The sequence below is a fragment of the Neolamprologus multifasciatus genome, chromosome 14 (genome assembly GCF_963576455.1).
Source record: "Neolamprologus multifasciatus chromosome 14, fNeoMul1.2, whole genome shotgun sequence".
NCBI lineage: Eukaryota > Metazoa > Chordata > Actinopteri > Cichliformes > Cichlidae > Neolamprologus > Neolamprologus multifasciatus.
This window is the reverse complement of record NC_140452.1, coordinates 5,409,228-5,434,124: the sequence shown is the minus strand read 5'-3', so window position 1 is coordinate 5,434,124 and position 24,897 is coordinate 5,409,228. Positions and strand designations below refer to the sequence as shown.

At 41.7% G+C, this 24,897-nt stretch overlaps 2 protein-coding genes and 1 long non-coding RNA gene across 9 annotated transcripts; 1 reads left to right on the top strand and 2 right to left on the bottom strand.

Annotated features, from left to right (window-relative positions):
* Positions 1 to 543: 543 nt before the first annotated feature.
* c14h19orf47 (chromosome 14 C19orf47 homolog) lies at positions 544 to 9,888 on the bottom strand. 2 transcript variants are annotated; one of them, XM_085183847.1, is made up of 8 exons: positions 9,778 to 9,888; positions 8,715 to 8,802; positions 8,503 to 8,617; positions 8,213 to 8,294; positions 6,210 to 6,335; positions 5,938 to 6,087; positions 4,446 to 4,519; positions 544 to 4,365 (listed from the first exon to the last, which is right to left on the bottom strand). In XM_085183847.1, the coding sequence occupies exons 1-8, from the start codon at positions 9,794 to 9,796 to the stop codon at positions 3,838 to 3,840; spliced, it is 1,182 nt and encodes a 393-aa protein (XP_085039973.1). In that variant the 5' UTR covers positions 9,797 to 9,888; the 3' UTR covers positions 544 to 3,837. The 2 variants fall into 2 exon arrangements, with proteins under 2 accessions (XP_085039973.1, XP_085039974.1); XM_085183848.1 differs by having other exon boundaries at positions 6,013 to 6,087; positions 9,778 to 9,886.
* LOC146503315 (uncharacterized) lies at positions 9,855 to 16,615 on the top strand. The gene is made up of 2 exons (XR_014877820.1): positions 9,855 to 9,944; positions 11,481 to 16,615. It is a non-coding gene; the product is annotated as an uncharacterized LOC146503315 (long non-coding RNA).
* Positions 14,211 to 22,341, bottom strand: fosb (FosB proto-oncogene, AP-1 transcription factor subunit). 6 transcript variants are annotated; one of them, XM_085183846.1, is made up of 6 exons: positions 21,882 to 22,331; positions 21,340 to 21,527; positions 18,800 to 19,183; positions 18,325 to 18,432; positions 17,561 to 17,908; positions 14,211 to 16,463 (listed from the first exon to the last, which is right to left on the bottom strand). In XM_085183846.1, the coding sequence occupies exons 1-6, from the start codon at positions 21,943 to 21,945 to the stop codon at positions 16,410 to 16,412; spliced, it is 1,146 nt and encodes a 381-aa protein (XP_085039972.1). In that variant the 5' UTR covers positions 21,946 to 22,331; the 3' UTR covers positions 14,211 to 16,409. The 6 variants fall into 6 exon arrangements, with proteins under 6 accessions (XP_085039972.1, XP_085039971.1, XP_085039969.1 ...); XM_085183845.1 differs by lacking the exon at positions 14,211 to 16,463 and adding an exon at positions 16,584 to 17,400 and having other exon boundaries at positions 21,882 to 22,332; XM_085183843.1 differs by lacking the exon at positions 14,211 to 16,463 and having other exon boundaries at positions 16,584 to 17,908; positions 21,340 to 21,497; positions 21,882 to 22,341.
* Between the last annotated feature and the right edge of the window lie 2,556 nt (positions 22,342 to 24,897).

Below are 24,897 nucleotides of genomic sequence, written 5' to 3'. Positions count from 1 at the left end.
TTTCTGATTTTCTGTGTGAGGAAAAACTATCCTGCTTCAGTGTCTCTCTCTTACTTTCTCCTAAAAACGGCAGTTGAAAATTGAGACAAAGAGGCAACATTATCAGAGCAAATGTTTTTATTAATAATTAAACTAAAGGAGACTGAAAACAAAGCCCATAAATTAGTCACCATGCAAGAGTAAGTTAAAAAAAACAAAACAACCCACACACACCATCTTCTCCACAGAGCAGGAGTAAGCATCCACAGCCAGTGTTGGGGAGTAACGGAATACATGTACCGCCGTTACGTATTTAAAATACAAAATATGAGTAACTGTATTCCGTTACAGTTACCGTTTAAAAAGGTGGTATTTAGAATACAGTTACTTTGTTGAAATAAATGGATTACACGGCGGTACTTCCCTGTTTCATATTGTGGCGGGTCAGGACTGTTTGGGTTTTGTTTGACAGCTACGTTCTGTTGTTCCAGGCGGCAGCGTTACGGTTGCCATGGTTACAGGGTGACGCTCTCTCTCTGCGTGTTTCCTGGGTGAGAGAGCGCCTGTTGTTGTTGTTGTGCTAAGCTAATAGGCAGAATGCTACAGCTCTAAAGAATGTAGCATCATGGGCAGTGTAGTCCGTGCTGCAGGGAGAATGGACTGCCATACACGTTATGTGTCTGTGAGCGAGGGAGGGAGAAAAAGGAAAAGTACGAGCTGTCATCGAGCAAAAACGGGAGCTGGAAGCATGTAAATATAATAATAACCACTGCAGCCAAGAAGAGTGCCTGACGAGCCCAGCTGTAAGTAAGCTATTAAGACTCGACTGTACACCGTGTTCGTGTTTTCCTCCAAAAACAATAAGTTCCGTTGGAGCAGCCTTTCAACGCCTCTCTCTGTCTCTCGCTAGCAAAGTTGACCCAGACAACAAAGTAAAGCTAGTTTTCAGCTACGAGCCCGACACAGAACCCACCATATTAGCCAGAGGTCCCTTTACTACGGTTCGGAGTCGCGGACCTTCAGTAACAGTAATAAATCACAGCAATAGTACATTCATGTAGTTGTAAACAGCATGATAATATATTAAGTAATCCAAAGTATTCAGAATACGTTACTCTCATTGAGTAACGTAACGGAATACGTTACAGAATACATTTTGGGGCATGTATTCTGTATTCTGTAATGGAATACATTTTAAAAGTAACCTTCCCAACACTGTCCACAGCACACCCTGTAGCGCTCCTCGAACTCCTGCTTATTGGAAAGATGGGCAGCACCTGAGGCAAGACAGCTCTCACGGTTGCCAAACAATCAAGTATATTACAGTTAACTAAAGATAAAACGAGTGTTCTGTTTGTGTTGTAATAACTGACAAACAATTCACACTTCACTTTTATTAAACCAAGACCCAGAAAATCCCTTTAAACCATTGCAGGGCTCACTTTTATGTAGTTTCACTTCACGAGGTACATCTATTCAATGACTCATTAGTACAAATATCTAATCAGCGAATCAGGTAGCAGCAACTCATAGCATTTAGGCATGTAGACATGGTCCAGATGACCTGCTGAAGTTCAAGCTGAGCATCAGAATGAGGAAAAAAGGTCTGACAACAACAACCACGCCACATTCAACTGACTTTGAACATGGCGTGGTTGCTATCAGAAATCAGAGGAAAATAGCCAGGCTACTTTTAGACCAGGAAACATTTCCTAGTCTAAGGAGTTGTGATTTTTGCTGCGACATTCCCACGGTAGAGTGAGAATTTTGATCCTTCCTGCCAGGTATCGATGGTTCAGGCTGCTGCCGGTGTAATGGTGTGGGGGATATTTGTTTTGGCACATTTTGGTCCCCTTAGTACCAACTGAGCATAATTTAATGCTGCAACCTACTTGAGTATTCTAGCTGACCATGTCCATCCCTTTATAACCACAGCGTACCATCTTCTGATGGCTGCTTGTCACATACTGACAGCTCCAGTTAAAGGCAATTTTATTTCATTTTTAACAAGACACAGTGTGCAGTATCCTCCCTGTATCAGTGTCTAAAACATTCATCTGTGTTTTTTCCAGTGTCACAGCAGATCACACTTTCATTGGCTGCCTGGAATTTTTTACAAGTGGTTAGAAGTTATTTGATTGATAGTCTAAACTACCAGAACGAACAACAATGTAGTAAATAAAAATCAGGAGAGAAAATTGCTGCTAAAGATTTAAAATGAAGAAGTCTAATATTTATCTTGCTCTAATTTTAAATGTTATATGATCAACTTCGTCATTTTTAATATGTAAAATATGTATGTATGGATCAGTGGAAACATCATCGGTTTCCCAAACAGACCAGCAGCTGGCTAATCAGCTTATATTCAGTGAAGTTGAACCCTTTTCTTGCTGTATGTCACTTTGAGGAGGGGATGCTTACTTTGACGAAAACACCTTCAATAACTGGGACCACATCCTCGGAAACGATGAGGATGTATGAACTGGTGCTGCGGTAGAGCCCCATGTACTAACGAGAAGTGAATGAAGGAAGGGAGGAGGAGAGAAGAGGAGAAGAGAGGGAAAAAGGGGGGAAAGGTGGGGCATGGAAATGAGAACAGCGGGTATTGGAGAAGGGGGCATTTATAGTCTGAGGTTGGAAGGGGCGTTCAGATGATATCTCCACTAAAACAGTAAAGTACTGTCTCAACGTCCTCTTGTAGTAAGAAAAAGAGAAACCCAGACATCTGACACCTTTTCAACATTTAATTTTTTTTTCAAGCACACTTTTCCTTCATACCTTGAAAAAGAAAACGTGACATTTCCTGGTGTGTTTTCCAGATATTAATTCTTTAAACACAGGGGGAAAAAATCCTTAGCATTTTAAAATATTTACAATGTAACGAAGGTCTGGCATGAAGTCTGACAGACAAAAACTGTACATCAGGAGTAATGAGCAACACTGGTTTGAGTGGACTACATCGAGCTGGGCCCGACGGCATCGCTGAATTCCTTTTGTAAGGATACGTCACGATAGAAGAACGTCCACATAGAAAAATATGTGTGTGTGAAGTCTAACAAATCTATACATTGCATAAAAACAAAAGAAATATTCTAGTGAGTCGGCTTTCAAGTAGGTGGTTATAGAAAACGTTCAGTACTACGATAGAAAAGGTGCGTTTAGTTCGAAGGTGTCAACTTCTACTCCACAAAGCACAGAGGAGGAGGAGGAGGTGCATTGCTTTCCAAAGATTCAAGTGTTCGTCGAGGTTGTTCTGTTTAATAGTTTGAAGTTTTTCCTTTCCCCTCTCACAAGTTCAGAAGCTTGTTATCGACACTTTTCATACTTTGAAAAGGAGGTAATTCTTATGTGAAGGTTAGAAGATTAACTTTAACTTGTCGTCTCCTTACTAGTCTGATTGCTGTCCTGTGTATTCAACTTAAAAATAAAAAAAATAATAAAACAAAACAAAAATCTGTACATTTTACATGTTCAGGCAAATATCAATAAAACACTTACATAATTATTCTTGGAGATGCAACATTTTCTACAGCCTCACTATTCATTCAGGGGCATTCAGGGAGTGTAGGCAGCAGCAGCGTCCTCATGTGGGGTGTGGTGGGGGTAGCGTATGTCAAGCTCATGCTTTAAGCTAACAAATGCAGACCATAAGTCCTTAAATAATAGGTTTGCACACTAAACGGTAAACATTTTTCCAATGGCAGCATGAATAATGAGTTTAATGTAAATGATAATCTTTGTCATTTATCCGAACACAAAAACAAAAAAAATATTGCAGCAAGATAAATCCTAAAAGTTGGCGATACAAACTTTAAAAAGAGTGTAAAGAAAGAGTATTTTTTGGGTGGGGTGAGTGTGTTAGGTTCTCTTGCTGCCCAGTCTCTTGAAAACACTGATAGCTTTAACGTCCATCTGGGCCCCCGCGGACTCTCCTCCCATTCCAGCTCCTCCGGTGCTGCTGCTCACCTTGGAGCTTGCTACAGTCGTCCTCTCCTGGGCTCGGGATCTGGTGCTGGTCACCCTGTTGTCCTGTGTGTCAGCGGGTGTCTGCGACACACTGGTTTTTGAGTGTGTTGCGGGGGGCTTGCCCAGTCTCTGAAGAACACTAATCTTAGCAGGCGGGAGACCATTCGGGGAAGGTGAGGAGGAGGTGGGTGTATCGGAGGGAGGTCGTTTGAATTTGCCGCCGAGGCGCCGCAGGGTGATGGGGGGCGCTTTTATCGCAGACTCTTTCTTCTGGAGGGAAGGGGGTTTCTTGAGGACGCCAGCATACTGGAGGACGGAGCCTTCTCCATCGCTGTCGTCCTCGTTCTCACCTGCGTCTCCAGCTCTCGGCTCGTCTGCAGCTTCTTCCCCTCTGTCGAGGCGGCTGAACACGCCGGTTGGCTGCAAAAATATGAGCGCTATGAGCTCAGAACTCCTCTTTAAGATGCAGAACGCTGTTAATGTACATCGACAGGTCTCACCTTGTTACCGCCCGTTGTCGTGTCCGCCTTCGATTCGGCTCCGAGTCTCGCAAACACAGACGTGCGTTTCAAACCTTCATGAAGAGAAGACAAAATAAGCAAAATAAAATATTTTTTTCCAGCAAAACTAATCAGCAAAAAAGTAAAGAAACTGCGACATACAGAATACAGTGGAAGAGAGAAGGTGAAGAAATATTTGTCAGTACCACCGCTCTGTAGTTGTTCTTTAAAGTCTGTTAGTTTACCTTTGCTCAGTTTCTGTTGTTCTGCCATGAATTTGTATTGAGCATTGTTATAGTTGGTGTATGAAAACGAGTCTCAGGAGATCGCGGTGACCTTTGACCACCAAAATGTAGCCTATGTGCTTCTGAATGTTTACACAAAATATTAAAAATTACATGTTGGAAATTTTGACAGTATTCTCCATACATGTAATATGTTGAGAATTTATGCTTTTATTTTGAAAACTCGAACTAAAGTCACACTGATTAGAATTAAACAAACATTTGATTTGTTTTTTTCTTGCCTACAACAATGTAAATGTAAATTTTAACAGTGCGTCACTGGGTTTTATATTATTTTGTTTCATTTTGCTTTCCCATGTTTGTATTCTAGTGTTTGTGAGTTTTGTGTTTTTGTATATGGGTTTTTGGAGAGTCGAGTGTAAATGTATCTGCCTAGAAAAATATTTTGATCAACTCCTGTTGTTTTAAGTCAGCTAAAAAAACTCTTAGTGGTGTGAAAGGAAACAATAGACTTCTTCTGTTTTCAGACTCTGAAGTCTTTCTTTGAAAGGGCGTTCCTGTTGGCTGTGTGGTCATATCACTTCAGCTTGATTCAGTGGTGGTAAATCCCACAGGAAGCATTTGCAACAACTGTAAACGCCGCAAACTAACTGAACCAGACAAAAAAGCCGCCTCAAAAAAGGCATTGAAACGTGTGTCAACACTGACCTGGTCTTTTCACAGAAAGGAGTTACACCCAATTGCTAATAATTACTCTATCCGGAGTACACCATTCTTCTAAGCTGCAAACTTGATTTTCCGGTGAGTTCAATGGGCTGCGGTGGTTTGTTAGATTGTGTCGGTACATTTATCATGAAAGCATGATTTTCACTGCAGCTTTTACAGCTATAAAAGTGACGTTTCCTTCATAAATTTAGAGAAAATGTGTTGAAGCTGAATGACAACACAATCCAAATGCAAACTCGTGCCAGGGAGGAAAAATCAGAAGAGCAAAAAGAAGTAAAATTTAGTTAATGTGAGACAAACAGGGGGAAAAAAGAAGTGTGAGGGGGAATTTTATTGGCAGAATGAGCAGGATTAGTAAAAAAGGGCAGACGGTGAGGGTCAAACAGACTCTGATCACCAGCACCTGATCAATAGTTGTACTTTTTAGGAGGGAGACTCATTAGAGCTTCAGGTTTGATTAGTTGTTGTGAGTAACGCATTAGTTAGGCGAGCTGTTGGTGAGGCCACCTCATCAGGCCTACCTTTCTTGGCCTGCTGGGCCAGGATTCGGCGTGTGCGAGGAGTGGTGCCCTTGGGCATGTTGATGATGTACTTGCCTTCCATCTCAGCTGTTACGCGGCGACGCTTCACTACAGACAGACCGTTCCCCTCGTCAGCTGGTTGGCGTATAACTGACAAATTGTGTAGCACATGAGGAACAAACATGAGTAAAAATAGGAATTTCCTAGCTTCAGGGAAACAGGAAACAGGGGACGGATGGGGTGAAACACAAACATACGTTTATTTAATCTACCTGCTTTGTTACTCTTGTTTGCTTGCGTGTTGGACACTGTGACGGAGAGGCGGTTGTCAGGCCGGCGGGCTGGCGTGGCTGGTGGAGAGTCATGGCTCAAAGCATTGGCTATCATGCGTGTCGCAGCTGAGGAACAAAATAAAAGATTGTAACAATCTCACTTCTTAAGTCTATACGCTTTATTTTGTACCAAAGAGATGAAAGACGGATGGGATTCACACTTTCACAAAACATTAAAAGAGTAACCCGAAAAATGTGCAGTTCAGAGGGAGATAAATACTAATTTAAAAGAATTAAGAATTAAGGAAAAGACAAGACTTTTGGCCCTGGACCAAAAGCTAAAGTTAAAGCAACCCTAAGATAAGGCTGGCTATCTATCTGTCTCTCCCTCTCTCTCTTTCTCTCTGGGATATTTTTTCTTGTTGTTATTTTGGGGACTTTTTGGGCCAGTAAAAGTCTTTTCTCCTCTCTTGGTGAATCCAAAAATAACATGTTGAACACTACAAAGCCACTTTTGGCTGTTCCCTTTTTCACAAGGGGTCACCACAGCAGGCAGCTCCACGTGTTTGATTTGGCAGTGTTTTTAAACTGGTTGCCATTCTGATGCAACCCCAAAGGAATGTGCGTCTCCTCCTGAGGTCGAACTCCGGATCTTTCACTCGTTAGGTCATCTTTTCCTTAACGTAAACAGCTTCAACCGCCTGATTGCATCTGATTCTTCAGTTCTGAATCATGGCAGGTGAAATGATTACGCACATAGATGTGTGCGTAATTCCCGCTGACATACCACATTACAGTGGAATAGATGATTCATAATGCTTCTGGCCTGGCTCATTAATGGGTCAAACAGCTGGGTCACTGTCTGACCTCCGTAGTGACTTGAGTGATTTAGATACAACCAGAACTTACTGCTGGAAAATGTTGCTCACCGCTGAACAAATGTCGGCCAGTTAACTTCAGTTAGAACAGAAACTCAAAGAAAATCTGAACACTCATCTCATCCGAGAAGCTTCTTCAGTTCTAAGGTCAAATGGTGGAGAGTCCCAGATTTAAACCCAGTGGGAGAATATCCCCCCACAGAGGGACAAAAGGACCCCCTGATGATCGTCTAATCGCCTGAGCCAAGGTGTGGAACTGGGTGTGGGTCCCAATCAGCCAGAGTTTCGGGTGAGCTCGTTGTGAAACCTGGCCCCACCTTATCATGCAATTTCCTGAGGTCAGATGGCCCAGGATGTGAGTGGGCGTTAAGGCGTCTGGAGGGAACTCAAAACTGGATTATAGATGGCAGAGAGTTGGTGTCGTAAACCACCGCCTCTGTTCAAAGATGGTCGCTCACAGTGGACATAGATGCTTCTTTCACTCCTCTTTCAAAACATCTGTCCTCTCTGTCCAAAATGTGAACGTTAGCATCCTCGAAAGAGTGACCTTTGACCTTAAGATGCAGATGGACAGCTGAATCTTGTCCAGTGGAGGTGGCTCTTCTGTGTTGTGCCATGCGCTTGTGAAGTGGCTGTTTGGTCTCTCCATTGTAGAGGTCTGGGCATTCCTCGCTGCACTGTACAGCAAACACCACATTGTTAAGTCTGTGTTTTGGAGTTTTGTCTTTCGGGTGAACCAGTTTTTGTCTGAGCGTGTTGCTGTGTCTGAAATGCACCGGGATGTCATGCTTGTAGAAAACTCTCCTGAGTTTCTCTGATACACCGGCTACATCGGGGATGACAATGTTGTTGCGTCTGTCCTTCTTATCCTCCCTCGCTGGTGTCTGATCTTCTTTTCTGTGCCTCTTTGCTGACTTTATGAACGCCCATTTAGGATAACCGCATGTTTTGAGTGCTTCCTTTATCTTTTCCCACCATTTGACCTTAGAACTGAAGAAGCTTCTCGGATGAGAGGTGAAACGTCTTCAAGTAACTTAAAGAAGTCCAGACGCTTTTCTTTGAAGCTCCTTTGACTTCTAATAAAGGCTCATACTTTACAAAATAAATTAACATGTCATTACTTACGGGTGTTGGCAGTTCTTCTGAGCTCAGCTTGAACACTGGTCTGTCCTGATGAGATGGCCTCAGTTGCCATTTTGCACATGTCCTTAAAAAACAGAGCAGGAAAACAAAGTGTTGAGTGAAATCTGCACCTAATGCTGCAATTTTAAAATAAACCCAAGCGCTACCATGTAGGGGTGGCTATTTTAAATCAATACACGATTATATTGTCTGTAGACTTCTGGACAAACACAATTGTTAACCGTGAATAATTTTCAGCTTTTCATAACATTAAAAGATCAAGTCTGGCTCACCTGCCTGTAGACCTGTTTGGCATGTTTAAGAATGGCAATGATGTCCCCAATTACAGTAATGCCGAGGTCCATCATGATGTCTTTACTGAGGTCCATTAACATGTTCTTCTGAATTCTGCAGAGGATTAAACAATCAGGACGAACAACGAGAGCATTAATAAAGTGCACATGATCACAGCATGAATGTGTTCACGAGGCCAAAATGTCTTTACCTGTTGTCTACGAAGGAAACAGCATATGTGACAGCCAGACCAGCTGGGATCCCTGCATCCTTAAAAAACTGAATCCACTCTGAGGTGGCTTAAAAGAAAAATGGAAAGGTTGAAACATTAACCACCAAACAACTTAAGCAGAATCAAACACGGGTCTTTATAAATAAACAAACACAACTACAGTTGCAAGTAATGAGTTCTTTACTTGTTGATTTTTTAAAGTCTACAGTGTCACTGCTCCAGTTTGCTTTTGTTAAGAACTGAAAAATTGGAAATCAAAACACAACAGCAAGAACCAAAACTCCTGGCTAAGTTGCCCACGAATTCCACAGGCTGTGATCACACTAAGTGTAATGTGGGACTGTTCAAAGTAATACTACAGTGTAACAAGACGCCAGTGGGAGACATAAACCATCAGAGACAGCAACATACTGATGTCTAATACATGCTGACCGTGACTAGCTGGAGGTTATTTATAACCCCACATATGAACCGTCCTGTGGCTGCAGGAGCAGATAAACTGTGAAGGAAACACAACAGCTGCCACAACAATGGCTATGCCCGATGTGAAACTCGGCCACGCGGAGACACGGACGGCGATTAAACTGTCATAGCACTTAGAAGCAAATCAGAGATAGACTATTTAAAAAATCATTTAGTTTTAACAGATTGAGGACAAAGCGGAGTGGTAGATGTCCCGGAGCTGGTAGGCTAACGTTAGCATTAGCGGCGAGACAAGTTGGACGATTCAGAGGTTAAACTGGCCACTAATCTAGGACACAGTTCCCCCTTCGATTGTTTTCCCACTAAAGATTAAATCACACATTTCAGAGAGCGACACAAAACTCAGTAACACGGTTGTTTGTCCTAGCACTCTGTGTTAGCATTGTGTGAGCGGCTCCAGTAGCCGCGAATAAAAGCTGTTCTGCGGGGATCGCTGTGAACCCAAACGCTCGTAAACATTCAAGACGAGGTGCCAGTGTTAATATCTGGTAAAGTACTGCTGAAATAATTTAAATCAACCATTTGTTAAAACCGGCTAGCCGGGCCTTTGTGCTCTCACCTGTTGTCACGGACGCCATGTTCACGACTGTGTGGTGACGTCAGCCGCATGCAGAAAGGTCCCCAACTTCCGGCGGATCCGGAAACATTTCGGTCGGAAAGTTTTCAGTCTGGGACGCTAGAGAGCGACGAAGACCGGAAAATCACACAAATCACTGCCAACATCAGGTGATGTTCACTTTAATTATTTATAGGAAAATCAGAAATGCATGAATTAAAAAATAAATAAATAAATCAAACCTAGAGTTTTATACTACAGGACATTGCTGTTTTTATGTTGCATTGCTGTGAAAAAGTATGTGCCCCCTTCCTGAGTTATTTTTTATTTGTATATTTTTCTGACTTACATATTTTAGATCATCAAACAAATTCTAACATTAGTCAGAGACGTACAGTAAATGGTTGTCTTTCTCTCTGTTAGCCTGTGTCATTTCCCATAAACCACATTTCTGGAAAGCTGAGTCTATTCTCATAGCCACACCCAGCCCTGATTTCTTCCAGACTGATTGAATCAGGAAATCACTTAAAAGAACCCTTTTCACTGTCTGACAAAGTGACGAAGGATAAATGATTTCAGAAAGCAACATGTCATGCCACACTCAGAAAAACCTTTGACATCTATCTGTCTGGAAAAAGTTACCAAGTGGTGAAACTTCACAGAACTGCCCAGCCTAGTAAAACCACTGCATGAGTGCATCAACACATCCAGGTGATCACAAAAGACCCAGAATAACATCTAAAGTACTGCAGGCACCACTTGAATCAGTTAATGTCAGAGTTCATGATTCAACAATGAGAAAGAGACTGGGTAACAAAAGGGCAGCCATGGGAGAACTATAAGGAGAAAACCACTGCTGACCAAAGCTCATCGCGCCTTTGACAAAAAATATCTGGATGATCTCCAAGACTTTTGGCAAAATATTTTGTAGCGTGATGAGACAAAGGGAGAACTACTTGGAAGGTTTGAGTCCCATTACATATAGATATACATACTTAGGTTATTTAGCAAAACACCAGCAAATCCAATGGCTCAAAAAAATGAAATGAAGGTTTTAGAATAGCCTTGTCAAAGTCTGGGCTTAAATCCTATTGAGAAGCTTTTGTATGTGTGTATGCTTGAAAACCCTCAATTTTGGCTGATTTAAAACACTTCTCCAAAAAAGGGTGAGACAAAACTCCTCCACAGTGATGTGAACGACTCATTGCAGTTATCACAAATGCTCCACTGCAGTTCTTGCTGTCGAGGGGTGGCACAACACAATAAAGGTTTAGGGTGTAGTTATTTTTTCACACAGGTTCAGGTAGGTTTGAATAGTTTTTTCCCTTGATGAATTTAATAATTTAGTCATAAATAATGTAAACTGCATTTTGTATTTAACCGGGTTATTTTTTTCTTTTTTTGAATGATGTGGAAAAAACCCCCACAGATCATTGTTTGAACTGCTCCAGGCCACTGCTGATTGTTCATATGCAATAATGACACTCATATAACCTAACCTTTGCTGATTGGTTTGGATAAATCCATTTCTACAGCCTCACAGTGGAGGCCAGTTTTGATGTCCATTTAGGTAACCAAAAACTTGATTCTTTGTTCAGTGAATGACTATAAATGACAGCCAGTGACAGTCACTTTAAGTTTGAGGGCTGTCGCTATTTGAATTTTACTGCTAATGTACGTTTGAAAATAAGCATTTTTTTTAGCAGATATGGAGCAACAGGCCTCACCTGCAGCAGCAAAAGTAAAAATACATCTGGAGTGAAGTCTCTGACCACTTGATGGAGGTAAGTATTCACTTTTTGTTTATCAGTGATTTGTCTTCATCCTTCTAATTTCAAAAATGAAACATGAAGTGCCCTCACCCAAACAAAAAAATAATTAAAGGCACTATAAAGCTCTGGACAGCTCTGATAAGTAACATAGACATTTTACACACAATTAATATACAGATTAATGAAAAACATTAATAAATAAGCATTTTTATAAGTCGTTTTATAATCAATTTATTATACTCTTACAAGTCACTGGGTATGAGGAAAACCACAAGTTAAAAGTCGTGGGGTTGTTTTAAATTCTGATTTGAGCTTTAAACCTCACATTAATTCCATCAGTAAGACATCTCAGGAATGTATCCAAGATTCAACCCTTCCTGATATACTCTGACTCTAAAAACCTTGTTCTTGCATTCATGTCCAGTGGAACTGCTGTGCTCTTTTTTTCTGGACATCCCAAAAAGATTATCCAAAACTCTCCTGCGAGGTTATTAACTAAAGGAAAAAAAAATAACTGGGAGCAGATCAGTCCAGTTTTAGCAGAGCTACACTGGCTTCCAGTATCTCACAGCACATCTCATTGACTTTTGACTGACTCTTACATATATGTATATAAAATCCTAAATGATCTTGGACCTTCTTATATGTCTGAAAGTTGGCTACTCTGTCCCTACTCACTCTACAATCCTTTAGTCCCAAATTGCTGGCAATTTAATCCTGCTCACAGAGAAGAACCCCTTTGAACCTCTATATGTGAGACTGGGATGTACAAATAAACTGAATTTTGAGACTTGCCAGTGAACCTTTTGCATATTGCGTTTCATAAATACATTGTACTCGTCTATCTCCATATTTCTGTAAATTACAGGAATTTAAACACAGAGTAAACCAAGCGTTACAACATGTTGTTTCATTAATGTAAGCAAAATGTTATCTGGTTGGAGCTTGTTAAATGTAAGGATTTGTTGTGACAGTAGACATCAGATTGGTTTAACATAACAAGATAGTACAGCAGATAATACTTAATGTCCAAAGAACTGTGATGGATATTTTTTTATTAATATTATTATTATTATTTTTACATTTTGTGGAATGTATGAAAATAATCATCAGGATAAAATATAAAGAAAAGAAACTGCAGTTCAGAAAAATGATACATACATGCACTTTTCAGGCTCTTGCTCAACTTCTGCAGTCTCGACTCAAGTAAATCTTTTAAGGAGCTCAAAAAGAGCAAAGCAAGTGTAAAAAAAAACACACAAGAGAAGTGCACCTCAAGATATGTTATTTATGCAATTCTTCATAAACTGGAAAAATGTAAGGCATTTAGCCAAACCATCATTAAAGGAGACAGCTCACCCAGCTCTCATAGTCTAGAAAATGAGGGGGAAAAAAACGTAATGTAAACTTTTAAGATGGCAAAGCCAGAGGTGGACTAACGGACACAGGAGCTCACAGAGCAGAGACCGCAAAAGTGACACGGAAAATATGTCATACACTTTTGTACTCTTCCAAGATAAAAAAAAATGAAAATAAGGCTGTAAAAATAAGTAAACATTACATTTTTGTGACGTACAGAATAAATTAGGGTGATGTAAATGGACTACAAAATAGACCAGTTGATAATTTGATATCAGAGCACCTTCATGAGCACGTTATGTAATAATCCATGTATGTTTAATTACATCTTTCATAGAATTTCTTCATGCCCTTCACTTCTGTACCCATATTTATTATGTATTCCAAAACTGTAACTTTCACTCACAGAAAATAATATGAGGGTTCATTTAAAAAACAAGAAAAGATGTTGATAAAAGCAGTGGCTTTCTATAACTTTAATCTTTATGTATCATCAATATATAAATAAAAAATTATAGATTTTTTTTTGATACATTCTCTATGACGTTTGTCTCACACTAGATGTTATTTTAAACAATAAGGATAACGTTTAATACTGTAAGAAAACGTGTTAATTAAAGCAATACATCATCACACTTGACATATAGTAGCAGTCAGTTTGATCACTGTGTAATTTGCTACATTATGTTCATCCAAGAGGATAATAATATTGCATTTCATAACAGATGATATGAAACTGGAGCTCATATGGGAACTGTGGAAAAATAGAAATACATAGAAACATTCACCTCATCATAGAAAAATAAGAAAACTCTTTTTTTTTTGTTTTCAGTTAATGCTAACATAGCCATCGCACAGCTGGATATTTCTTCTCGTCCTTTTGTGTCACCTTTTCCAATTTACGAGCAACCCATTTGTTATTGTAACCTCGCAATTATCAAAGGAAAAATAAAAAACGATTTCAATTAAATCCAAAGCAAACAAATTTCATTAAAGAATGAGTCTAATATGTTGTGTGATGATCAGAGATGTAAGTGTGGAATGCAGGTACAGTACAAGGGCCGTCTGAGATCTATTTTTTCCACGCTTGGAGATGGAACAGGCAGTTGATATTAAACTATTACTGAGTATTCAGAGCTTCAGCTGCATCGAATTCACTGTTGTCAGCTTTCGTTCGGAATACAAAATTCTGATGAGACAGCCAGCGTTTTCATTTGTCTGGACCTTCGGTGACTTTTCCACCGCTCACCGGTCTCATCGATGTAGTCTAGTATAAGTAGCACCACAAAAATCTATATACATGAGAACTATTGAATATGTTTTATGCTCATTCTGACACCAGAACATATTCTCATCACATTTGCATTTGGATAGAGATCAAAAAGGCATCTCCAACATCTGTACAAACACAGTCCTTATACAACATTTAAAAAACAAAACAAAAAAAACATGAGGTCTGCCCATTTTCTGACCACCCAGAGCCACTATTTAGCAAAGATTTATACCATTAATCCAGCAATTTCTTTTCTTTTTGGAATAAACATGTTTATTAGTTGAAAAATAAAGCTTCTCATCCAGCAAATGCAATAACAACATTTGATTTTTGGTTGTTTTTTTTGTTTGTTTTTTTTAATCTCAGACAGGCAACATGTATTGTCGAGTATACCAGTGGATCAGCTTTAACATGATGACGCCCGTCAATCAAGGCTGCAGTTATGCTTCAAACACTTTTTATCGGAAATGCGAACGCCACCGAGCGGCATGTTTACACTGCGTGTGAAATACTTTGTCCTTACAAATCAAACAGTTTAATCGTCATGTTTTCATCTGAACACTTACACTTTTAATATGCGCATTGACATTCAATCACTTTTTTTTGCCCCTCGTTTTCTGCTAAGGAGCAAGTGGCGTTAAGGTGTCAGTAGCTTTGGGACAGACCTCACAGAGGAAAACACAAACAAAACAAAGGCATTACCACAACATTCAAACATCATCATCATTATAAACATACATTTAATGTAACTCGGATAGTGCTTTATATCGTTTATAAAACATAAATACACATTGACAGAGGCAGTGACATCGTGCTTCATGTTGAGGGACAGGGCAGTACTTTATAATATATATATATATATATATATGTTTGTTCATTTAGAAAAATATTGATTTTACTATTTTATCTTGTTCTTCATTGACAAAAATATCCCATTTAGATCTACAGACATTCATACATCATGGTATATATACTTTTATATATATATACATGTTACCTTTAACTATGTAGATGGGTATGGACTTAAATTTTTTTTCCTCGTAGTGCACAGCATGCCTCCAAAGTTGCCAAATGAAAAAAAAATACAATAAGATAATGAAACAATAAGTATGCAGATATAATAGGAACATTTGTGAAGAAATCTCCCACTTAAAACGACAAAACATACAAAAATAATAATAAACGGTAACAGTACAGGAGAAAGCGGAGGTCAATGCAAAACAATTAAACACACAAACAAATATAAACATTAAAATATATAACGGTTCTTACTCAAACGTACAGGGAAAAAAAAAAAAATTACAAATTCACAGGCAAAGGAAAGGACGCTCTACTCCAAAACAACAGCCCACACGTTCTCCCCTTTCGTTTCCAGGTCTTGCTTTTGTGCTCACTGGCCCCGTCAACCTCAATAAAGAAAGAAATAAACGGGCCAGGTGCCTCAGAGTGGACGCACTCACAATAAACGCACCTCCGCCTCATCCCCGTTAGAGAACAGAGGAGGTACAGAGACCACTGAGCCCAATGTTTAGAGGTTGTCTGAATCACTATCCCCAGAAAAGAAAAAACAGAAAAAAGTCTCTCCTCTAAATAAAGGCATCGGTTCACATCTGAATGAGTGCGAGCAAAACTCTGAGCTGGTGCGCTGCGGCAAACATCTTCAGTTGTTGAAAGCGATGGCGTGAATATACGCATGTCGGCCCAGGGCGACGAGGCTCTGTGGTATGGAGGTGTTTTTACTGAGGTCACCCTTCCACACAGTTGGCAAGAGAAGATTTTTTTTCTGTGTGTTTTGTTTGTTTTTTTTATTCTTTTTTTCTGTTGTTGTTTTGTTTTGTTTCCTTTTTTTTAAAACTTTTGGTCACAAAAATCCGTCGTTAAAATGAGAGCCATCCTCTATCCGGACTCCCTCAGAGCCTTTCCTGCTTGCTTCCTTAATTCCTTAAGTCTCTCTATATCCTCACAACTGGTGTGTCTAATCTTCATTGTGTGAACAACGTGAAAAATGGCTCAGCAGAAGACAGTGGCATCCATCTTGCATTTTTTTTTTTTTTTGCATGTGCGTGTTCATCAATTATGCGTCTGTGTGCGTGTTCAGAGTATTTAGCTGCTGTTCACTGTAAGGATTTGAGCAACGTGCTCCAAGAAAAGACTCTTCCGTTTGGTTGGGCTTGCGTCCATGTCCTTGTATGACAGGGTTCAAAGGGGGGGCATGTTAGCTGAGCCGGCTTTCACTCAAGGTCCCAAGGGCTGGAGGGTGTCTTCGGGCTCTCGGGGGTCGAAGACTTCAGAGAGAAGGAGAAAGAGACAGAAGAGGAGAAAACAGAGATGGGTAGAGATGGGTCGCACAGCAGGTAGGCAGACGTCAGAAGATTTTTTTTTTTTGTGGTTTTTTTGTTAAAAGAAAAAAAAAAAGAAAAAACGAGAGAAGGAAAAAGCACAAGATTTAGTGGCGGGCTGTGACACTCAGATCCTTAACTTGCCAAGTCCAAACAGCAAATGAAGAAGCAGAGGGAAGTCGAGCAGATGAACAGTTAGAGGTGAGCGAGAGATCAGCAGCCGGTCTCCCGCGAGAAGAGAACCTGAACAGAGCGTCCTTCGTCCCTATTTCAGATTTGCACAAATACATTCAGCGAGAGGAAGAAAAGCATGGAAAAGGATGGGAGCACTGGAAGAGGGGCAACCGACAGAGGGAACAAGTTAGGGGCGCTTGTGCTTGTCGGAGTGATCGTGTTGTTTCTTACTCAATCAGAGTACAAGCTTAAGAGAATTCACTGTGAATTAATCTGTTAAGCCACAGAACTTAAGATTGGCAACGTGGACTCGGTTTTCGTAACCCAGTTTTATTCACCCGTAATGTCCAGTTGCGAGTGTAATAGAAAACTAAAATATAGTGAATGTTAAAGGTTAGACCTAATGTGCAACTATTTGTATGGCTCTTAATTAGGATACGTTTCAGAATGTGTAAACTTATAATCCAATCAGATGTAAACCATTGGTTGTTTTTGTTGTTATGTTTTTTTCTCAATCGGCGAGGCTGATCGGTACTGTGCGTGTACTTCAGCCTCTACTTCCAGCGAGAATAATGTGCGTGCGTGTTAACGTGTGTATGCGTGTGTCTGTCGGTCAGTCAGAGCGCCAGCAGAGAAGGCGAGTTCAGAGAATCGGACGACTGCTCGCTACTGCTGTTCCGCTGGTTGGCACTGACCCCGCAGGCTCCCTCTGGGTAGGTGAACACAAATGAAGATGTGTATGAGGTGTTGTAGCTGCCAATGGCCGCATCGTCATGGTTAACACCACCACCACCACTGTCGCTGACCATAAGGCATGGCCCACCAGGTGCTGGCTCACTTGAGCCATAAAAAGAACGAGAGAACTCTACCTCCTGCATTATTCCAGGCTGAGGCTGCTGCTGGACTTGCTGCTGCTGTTGAACCGGAGGCTGGGACTGTGTGGAGGCCGGGTGGGCTGTGTAGGCAGGAGGCAGATAGAAAGAGTCTTCCTTCACAGTCAAGCCCACAATGGAGACAGGCGGTTGTAAGGCCTGGGGAGGCAGCTGGGACTGCACTGGAGGCAGCTGTGCTGAGCCCTGCTGAGGCTGGTCCTGGTATGGGATCTTACAGTTTGCCTGGTGAGCCACCAGCACAAACTCCAAGCGCTCTTTCTCCTTCTGTAGCTCTGAGATCTCTGCCTCCAGTTCTGCCTTTGCTTCCTCCAGTACGTCTGTCTCCTGTGGGTTGGTACAGAGGATGAAAGAAAAAATGGGGAAGAAGGAGACGGGAACAAGGCAAAGGTGGGTGAAATGGGAAGAAGATGTGCAGCAGATAGAAGAAAGGAGTGTTAGGTATGCCAATCTTCTTTGTGTTTATTCCAGTAGAAATACCTCCCTGCTTCCCCTACAGCCATATATGCAAGGTGGCTTATAGAAGAGTATGTTAATTAGGCCTTAACTACCAAAAGTACAATAGTCTCTTTTGAGGACTGTAATTGTCTTCGCTGCAGCTAAACACCCATTACCATAATCCTCTGTCTTGTACACACATGCAAGCATTTATTACCCCACCACACGATGCTATGGGAGGTAACATAAAATGTGCAATTATCATCATCATTCGCTCTGAAAGCAAGAACAGGGCCAGTTCTCACCGACTGCAGTCTGTCTGTAAGTTCTCGTCTGCGATTTCGGCATTTGGCAGCAGCCAGCTTGTTCCTCTCTCGACGAACACGTCTCTTTTCTTCTTCCTCGGGTGTTAGCTAAGATAAGGAAGAATACAGATTAGCTTAAAAAAAAAACCACTGGCTATTTTAATTGACTAATTTAGCTTAAAAACACCAAATAAAGCTACATTTAATCACAGCTGACAGATAAAAGTTGCTTGTGCCTGAACAGTGAACTAGCCTTCTGCCGTTTAGTAGGTTTGTGCAAATGAGAAAATACCAAAGCAAACACCAAATACACCAATTAATTACCCACCCACCCATTAGTGTTAGCACACACCACTGCTTAACATTACAGACACAGCGTTATTACCTTTACTGGCTTCCTCGTAAACAATATACCTGCAGTGCATGTGTAACATGCGAGGGTCAACAGACAAACCATTCAAGCACGCAAACTTACTAACACACCAACATCTCCATCTTCACTCACAGACTCTTCTCGTGTACGGCGAGTTCGGGCTCTGGACTGACGGACAGGGCCGGCTGCTGGCCCTGGAGTGTCTGAACTCGGTGGGGTGAATCCAGACCCCGAGGAATAACTCGGGCCTGGCATGTCAAACGGATCAACCAGTGAGGCTGGTTGGGTCATGGTCGTGGTCCCGGTGGAGCCACTCTGTCCAGAAGCCTGGGATGAGATGAGGGTTGGCTGTACCATCCACTGCAGGTCCTGACTGGTGGTGATGGCAGTGACGGTTGGCACGAATGAACCGGGCATCTCACCTCCACCACTTGTCCCTGGCCCGCTGCCCACAATGCTCAAGCCAGCACTTGCTGACACACACTCCTGAGGAGGAGATGTCGACAATTAAGTTTTATGGACCAGAGCTCAGATCAGGTAGAGCAGCAAAAAAATACAGACAAATATAGAAAAACCAGTAAAAACAAGCTGGGATCTGTGCATCAGTCCGATCACTGTAGCAAACCGGATACATTTAGTACAAACATGCACTGAAATTATCATCAGCTGCAATAAAGATCTGCTTTAAATTCAGATTTTACCTAAAACTATTTGCATCTGTTTGCTATTCTCATCTGCCTGTAGATAAACTACAACAAGGTGTGAAAAACCCTCTGCTCTGAATGTGGCTGAATGTATAAAACAACAGCTGAAGCGATACTAGTATTTATCATATACTAGGAAAGTCATGCTAGGCTGCCACAAACAGTAAGAAGAATATTAACATTAATAATTTAATATGCCTGGACCCATTATGTTAACAATTACATAAAGAAAGGTTTAGGCTACCGGACGTGATACAGTGTTAAGACTGCTTAGTGATCAGACATTATACGCCAGGGGTATCAAACTCATTTCACATTGTGGGCCACGTGCAGCCCACAGACATTTAATCATACTTTAAACCCTTGAAATATTTTAATATAAGAAAAACAAGTGCAGTTTTAGGTGATATGACTCAGTTTTTCTAGATGATAGAGAAATTCCACTTGGGGCTTAAATTGTAAGAAATAAATCTGTAAAATTAAGGAAAAAGTTCTGTTAGCTCATTGCGTAGACTGTCCTGCAATTATAAAGCTGGAAATGTTTGTTAGTTGACAGGATGTCCTCTTTTTATTTATTTATTTTTTCTATAGTAAACTTACTTTATAAATCGTGTATTTCTATAGTAGACTGTGAAAAAACAGGAACATTCTGCCATTTAGCTGTTTATCTGTTACTACTTTGGTGAAGTATAAATAGCTGTGGGAGAAGTGCAAAAGCCATAAAACCTATGAAGAAAATACAGCAAAAAATCTAAAATTTATGCACTCCTTCACATTTTCCAAAGCTGTCAAGTGGGCCAGATTAAAAACTTTTGTGGCCACTTGTGGCACTTGGGTCTTCTGTTTTACACCCCTGTTGTAGGCCTATATTACCTAGACCCAGTTTCTGACTTGTTTCCATTTCTTGATATTCATTTAACCACCTTTTCCGTGGGATTTACCAAAGAGTGGGGAAATGCTATTTGTTGTAAAGGTAGGAGCCAAAACGTGTTAAGGTAACAGCCTTGGATTTCTCATTATATAGAGAATTTGAATTAAAAGGGTGTTCAATAATGTTTTGTTTAACTTTAAGCAAAACAAAAAACAAAAAAAAACAACTTGAAATTTACGACTGTGGGGATTTTTATTGTTCAAATAAAAAAGGCAGGCTATTAAGTTTTCCTCTGCGCCCATGTCTAAAAATAGTCGTGGAAAGCTCAAATCTGTCGCTGGTATTTTATATTTCATACTCGGGGGAGTATCGCCGTTCATTAATATTCGTTTGAAAGCGCGTTCAGACGTTTGACGGGCGGCTCTGAGAGCGACCGTCTCCACCAATCGTTTTTCTCTAAACGGCGTCTCTCCCGCCTCCTTCCTCCTCCCCCGTCACACCCCCGGTGTTCCCCTTGGCAACGCGACGTAGCACTCCAAAATAGAACGGACATTTACGTCACGGCGAGAGGAGAGCGGAGCGAGTGGAAGGAGAGAAGCGGGGCAAAGGGGCGGGGCTGCGGCGCTTACGTCGGAGAGTTCCAGAGCGCTGTCAACCGCGCTGAGCACGTTGTCAACGCCGCCACCGGGGCTACAGTCAACACACAGACGTTGAATTTACATCCAGTCATCCGGGTCATTTAAGTTCTGACTGCAGAAAGACCGGATACACCAAATGTGCTGACTTGGTGTAGTCGGTCTTCTGTTAGCGGTGACAGAGCCCGCTGCTTCATAAGCCATAAATACGTTTATATTCTGTATATTTATACAACTGACACACCATGCACAGTGTGTTTAAGCAAAAGCACATGTCATAATTAAATGACAGGTTCATACCCAGTGATCGCGTGTCAGTCATATTGCATTTTTAAACGAATAAACAATCAGAGGTAAAAAAAAAAAAAAAAAAAAAAAACGCTCTCCGACTTTTGTTTTCACTACATTTCCAGTCTGCTGACTGGAACTTACCTGTGGAGCACTGGTGGTCGGCGGGCTCCCGAAGGAGTCCACGGAGGAAAGGTACTGGGACTCTATAGATGGAGACGAGCTTCCACGGGAACCGCTGTCTGGGTCGCCGGGAAATCCTTGGTACATCTCCCCGAGGGGGCCGAAAGAGAACGCGACACCTGCAGGTACCGGAGAGAGAGCGATGTCACCTGCAGCGGCAGGGCAGCGGCACACACAAGAAGATTACTAAAGGAGAAGAGGTACTGTAGGGAGAGAATGACTGATGTTAAACTCGGTGCACTTAACCAAAGCCAGCGCCAGCTGGCTTTAAATTAGGCTGTTCTCTCATAAATGATGGCAGGCGGTTAATAAGTAGCCTGCAGCAGCGTGTTTTATGCGTTTAAACCGGTGTCAGCAGGGAAAACTGTCTTTAAGCATCTCCTATGAAGCCGTCTGAAGCGGACAGATGCTCCCGACCTACTTTAAAATAGTGCGCTTTCAAAAAGCGACTTTTGCTCGCAAACCGTTTGCGCTCACAGCCACAAAAAGTAAGCGTTTCTTACCTATGTAAGTCTTCTTGTTATTCCCCGGTGAAACGCTCTTGGTCTCTTTCCAAAAAAGTTGCATGAAGACTCTTAATCCAGTTCCCCGCTTTTAGACGGGGGAGGGAGGTCTACCAGTTCAATCTGCGAAGAAGTCCTCCCCGGTTCAGCGGTAAATCCTCCCAGTGCTCTCCGTTATCCGACCTTATCAAGCGTGCAAATATACATCCATAAAGTCCGCTCACGGAACGCCGGAGGACGCTTGCTATATTACGGTGCACAGTAGCAGATCTTGTCTTATGAATGAAGCCCAGAGTAGAAGCAAGACATTTCAACGGTCTAGTCCCGCCTCGGAGTTCCGCTGACGTACATGCCCATATTTGTGCCTGATGTTGTGTTTGGTATCCTTGGTGACGTTGAGGGATTCCCTCTGCCACTGAAATGGACCAGAAGCTTACCTCGTCGACGGATAATAATAGACTTTCTTCTTTCTTCTTTTTTTTTGGTAATATCACGGGCATGAGATATTTCTCACCGTCTGACAATTTCTGAGAGGAAATTTTAAGAAGCTCGGGGGTGATAAATATGGAAAGTATCTATTTAGGACTCTGTTTGCGTGTGTTTTTGACTGGGACATTTATTTAGTCATAGCAATACATAATATTCCTATAATGTGGAGGTTTGTTACGTTGAAATCAGTGGCACATTTACCCAATTGTAATTGTTATTAGTCTGCTATATATTGGATAAACGTATAATATATATTCTGTAGATATTGTAACTGGGATAGATAAGAAACCTTTATTTATTTTTTCATTTATTTATAATATAATACGTAACCTGGAAAACACCAGAAGAAAAACAATGGATTAAGTTATGCAGTACTCACAGCTCAGGACGGAATCCCGTCAACATGCGAGGGAAATCCTGCTGAAAAGTTTCTCAGGACACGCCCTCGGGAGTCCTCTGTGCTTGTGAGCCTAATGTTTTAATGAAAGGAAAGCCTCCTTTTCTTCTGTGCCTGAACACTCCTTAAACCCGAGGGCAGGTACGACGCCAAGCGAGGTTTTACTGCACGTCGAAAAACGACTTTTAAAAATGTATACACCTAATCTGTTATGGATTTGAGTGTGGGCAGGACAGTCAGAGAGCACTCAGAGAGTGTCAGAGCATCGGTCTTATTCACACCCCTCTCCTCCTCCTCCTGAAGAAAAAAAAAAAGGAAAAATAAACATTAGTTGGTAAACAGCAGTGTTATTCTGACATGTACAGTGGGCAGCAGTGACGGAAATCTGCGCCTGTCATTGCAAACATCACCGGGACGAGCACAAAAGTGATTCATTATTAAAGCCTACATGCGGACAGCAGTGGGAATGTGGCAGGTGGGAGTTTGGCATTGGCTTGGGGGGAGGAGGGTCGCTCCAAGGGCCAAATGCGGGAACATGGGGTGTCAAATCATGAATGAAAATGTGAAATACAAGGCCTACGTTTTGTGTTCGTGATGTCACACAGTGTCACTGGGCGGGCTTGCTGCTGCGAGAGGGCTACGGCAATACAGTCGGTGTGTGAAAAGGCGTGAGCAAAAAGGGAAGAGTTGGGGATAACGAGTTATTAGTCAGCGCCGCAACAACGTCAGAGACGAGGATCCACGGAGGACGCTGTGTCCCATCCGGACTGCCGCTACCGGTGCCGTGCGGCTGAACCGGGATGACTAACTCCGTCGATGCGAATTGTTCCTGATGGGGAATTATTAAGGTGAATGGCTGATAACGCAGGAAAGGCAGCCCACATTCACGGGGAAACAAATCGCTGCCGACTAACATAGCTGCCGCTATTTTAACACAACACGTATCTAGTCCGATTAAAAACACAGACATGCTTCCCAGCGACAGAAGACGTGTTTACTTTTAATAATCTCTAAAACAAGCGGTTAAAAAGAGACACGGTGTGCTAAAAGAGGCAGGGGCCATGTGCAGTACACGGGTTTGCTGAATGTGTGTAGCGTTGCGTCGCCATGGATACGCCGTTGCATCTGACGCAAGCACGTATAAATTTGGTCTTTTTTGTTATGCCGCTTAGCAACCGGTTTCCGTGGCAACCGGCTATGGGTGACAAGACAGCAGCCGCACACAATATGGCTTCCGGATTCTTTCTGCACAGAGAACAGTGGCAGCAGCGGAGAGGAGCAGAGAGCAGTGCGGCGACTGTTGTTGTTTTAGCGCACTTTTAACCGTTAACGACCGTTTTTTTTAATCTTCCTTTTCCACCCTGTGCTGCCTGAACTACCCTCAGGCAGTTACAGGTTCAACATCACTAAACTAGCTGTCATACCGTCCGAGCAGTCGCCGGTAAAATTCCCGACTCCATGCGCTAGTCGCTGTGTCGTAAAATATGCAGTTGGTATGGCCTCAGTTCTCATTTCGTGCAATAAACACATTCACTGTTACACAAAAGGTGGGCAGTAATTACTCCTGTACCTGCAGAAGTGATTAATTATGCATTAATTATAATTTTGTGAAACAGGTCATTAACTTTCATTCCAGTGAATTAAAGGTGATCTACTCAGCATCAATAAGTTGCTTGGATCATATAGATTATAATTAAAACAGCAACACTTTATCAGTGAGCAGCAGGAGTTTGCTTTGCCAAGTGTACTAATCATCAGGTAGGGTTGCATTTGTAAAGGTTGTAAACCTAATGATGAAGTTTTTTCATAAGTTTCTTCATAGGCTCCATGAGCCTAAATAGTTAGTCACGGCTAGACTTTAGTCAGAGATGGTGTGGAGTTTCTAGACTGCAATCCTCCCTCCAGACTGTTTACTTCATCGCAAGTTTGTGTGTTTACAACTTGCGGTGGTCTAGACTCCTGCCAAGCTAGGTGAAAATGAAAAAATAGAAAGTGGTTGGTGTTGTCTAATGCCCCTGACGTGCTTTGTTTTGCTTGCCCCTGTCTCTTAGCGTATTTTCGGGAAGTCACTAACTTAGACTGCGCTCATGAGGCCAGCCCCTGTTCCCTTTTGGAAGGCGGGCCATGTTT

Coding starts and splice junctions, on each gene's coding strand:
- fosb (XM_085183841.1), bottom strand. CDS start 21,945: ATGCAACTTTTTTGGAAAGAGACCAAGAGCGTTTCACCGGGGAATAAC. Junction 19,184..21,339: donor CGACCACCAGTGCTCCACAG/GTAAGTTCCAGT, acceptor TCTCCTCCTCAG/GAGTGTGTGTCAGCAAGTGC. Junction 17,909..18,324: donor TTACAGACAGACTGCAGTCG/GTGAGAACTGGC, acceptor ACCAACCCACAG/GAGACAGACGTACTGGAGGA.
- c14h19orf47 (XM_085183847.1), bottom strand. Junction 8,295..8,502: donor CCAAACAGGTCTACAGGCAG/GTGAGCCAGACT, acceptor CTGTTTTTTAAG/GACATGTGCAAAATGGCAAC. Junction 4,366..4,445: donor CGACAACGGGCGGTAACAAG/GTGAGACCTGTC, acceptor ATATTTTTGCAG/CCAACCGGCGTGTTCAGCCG.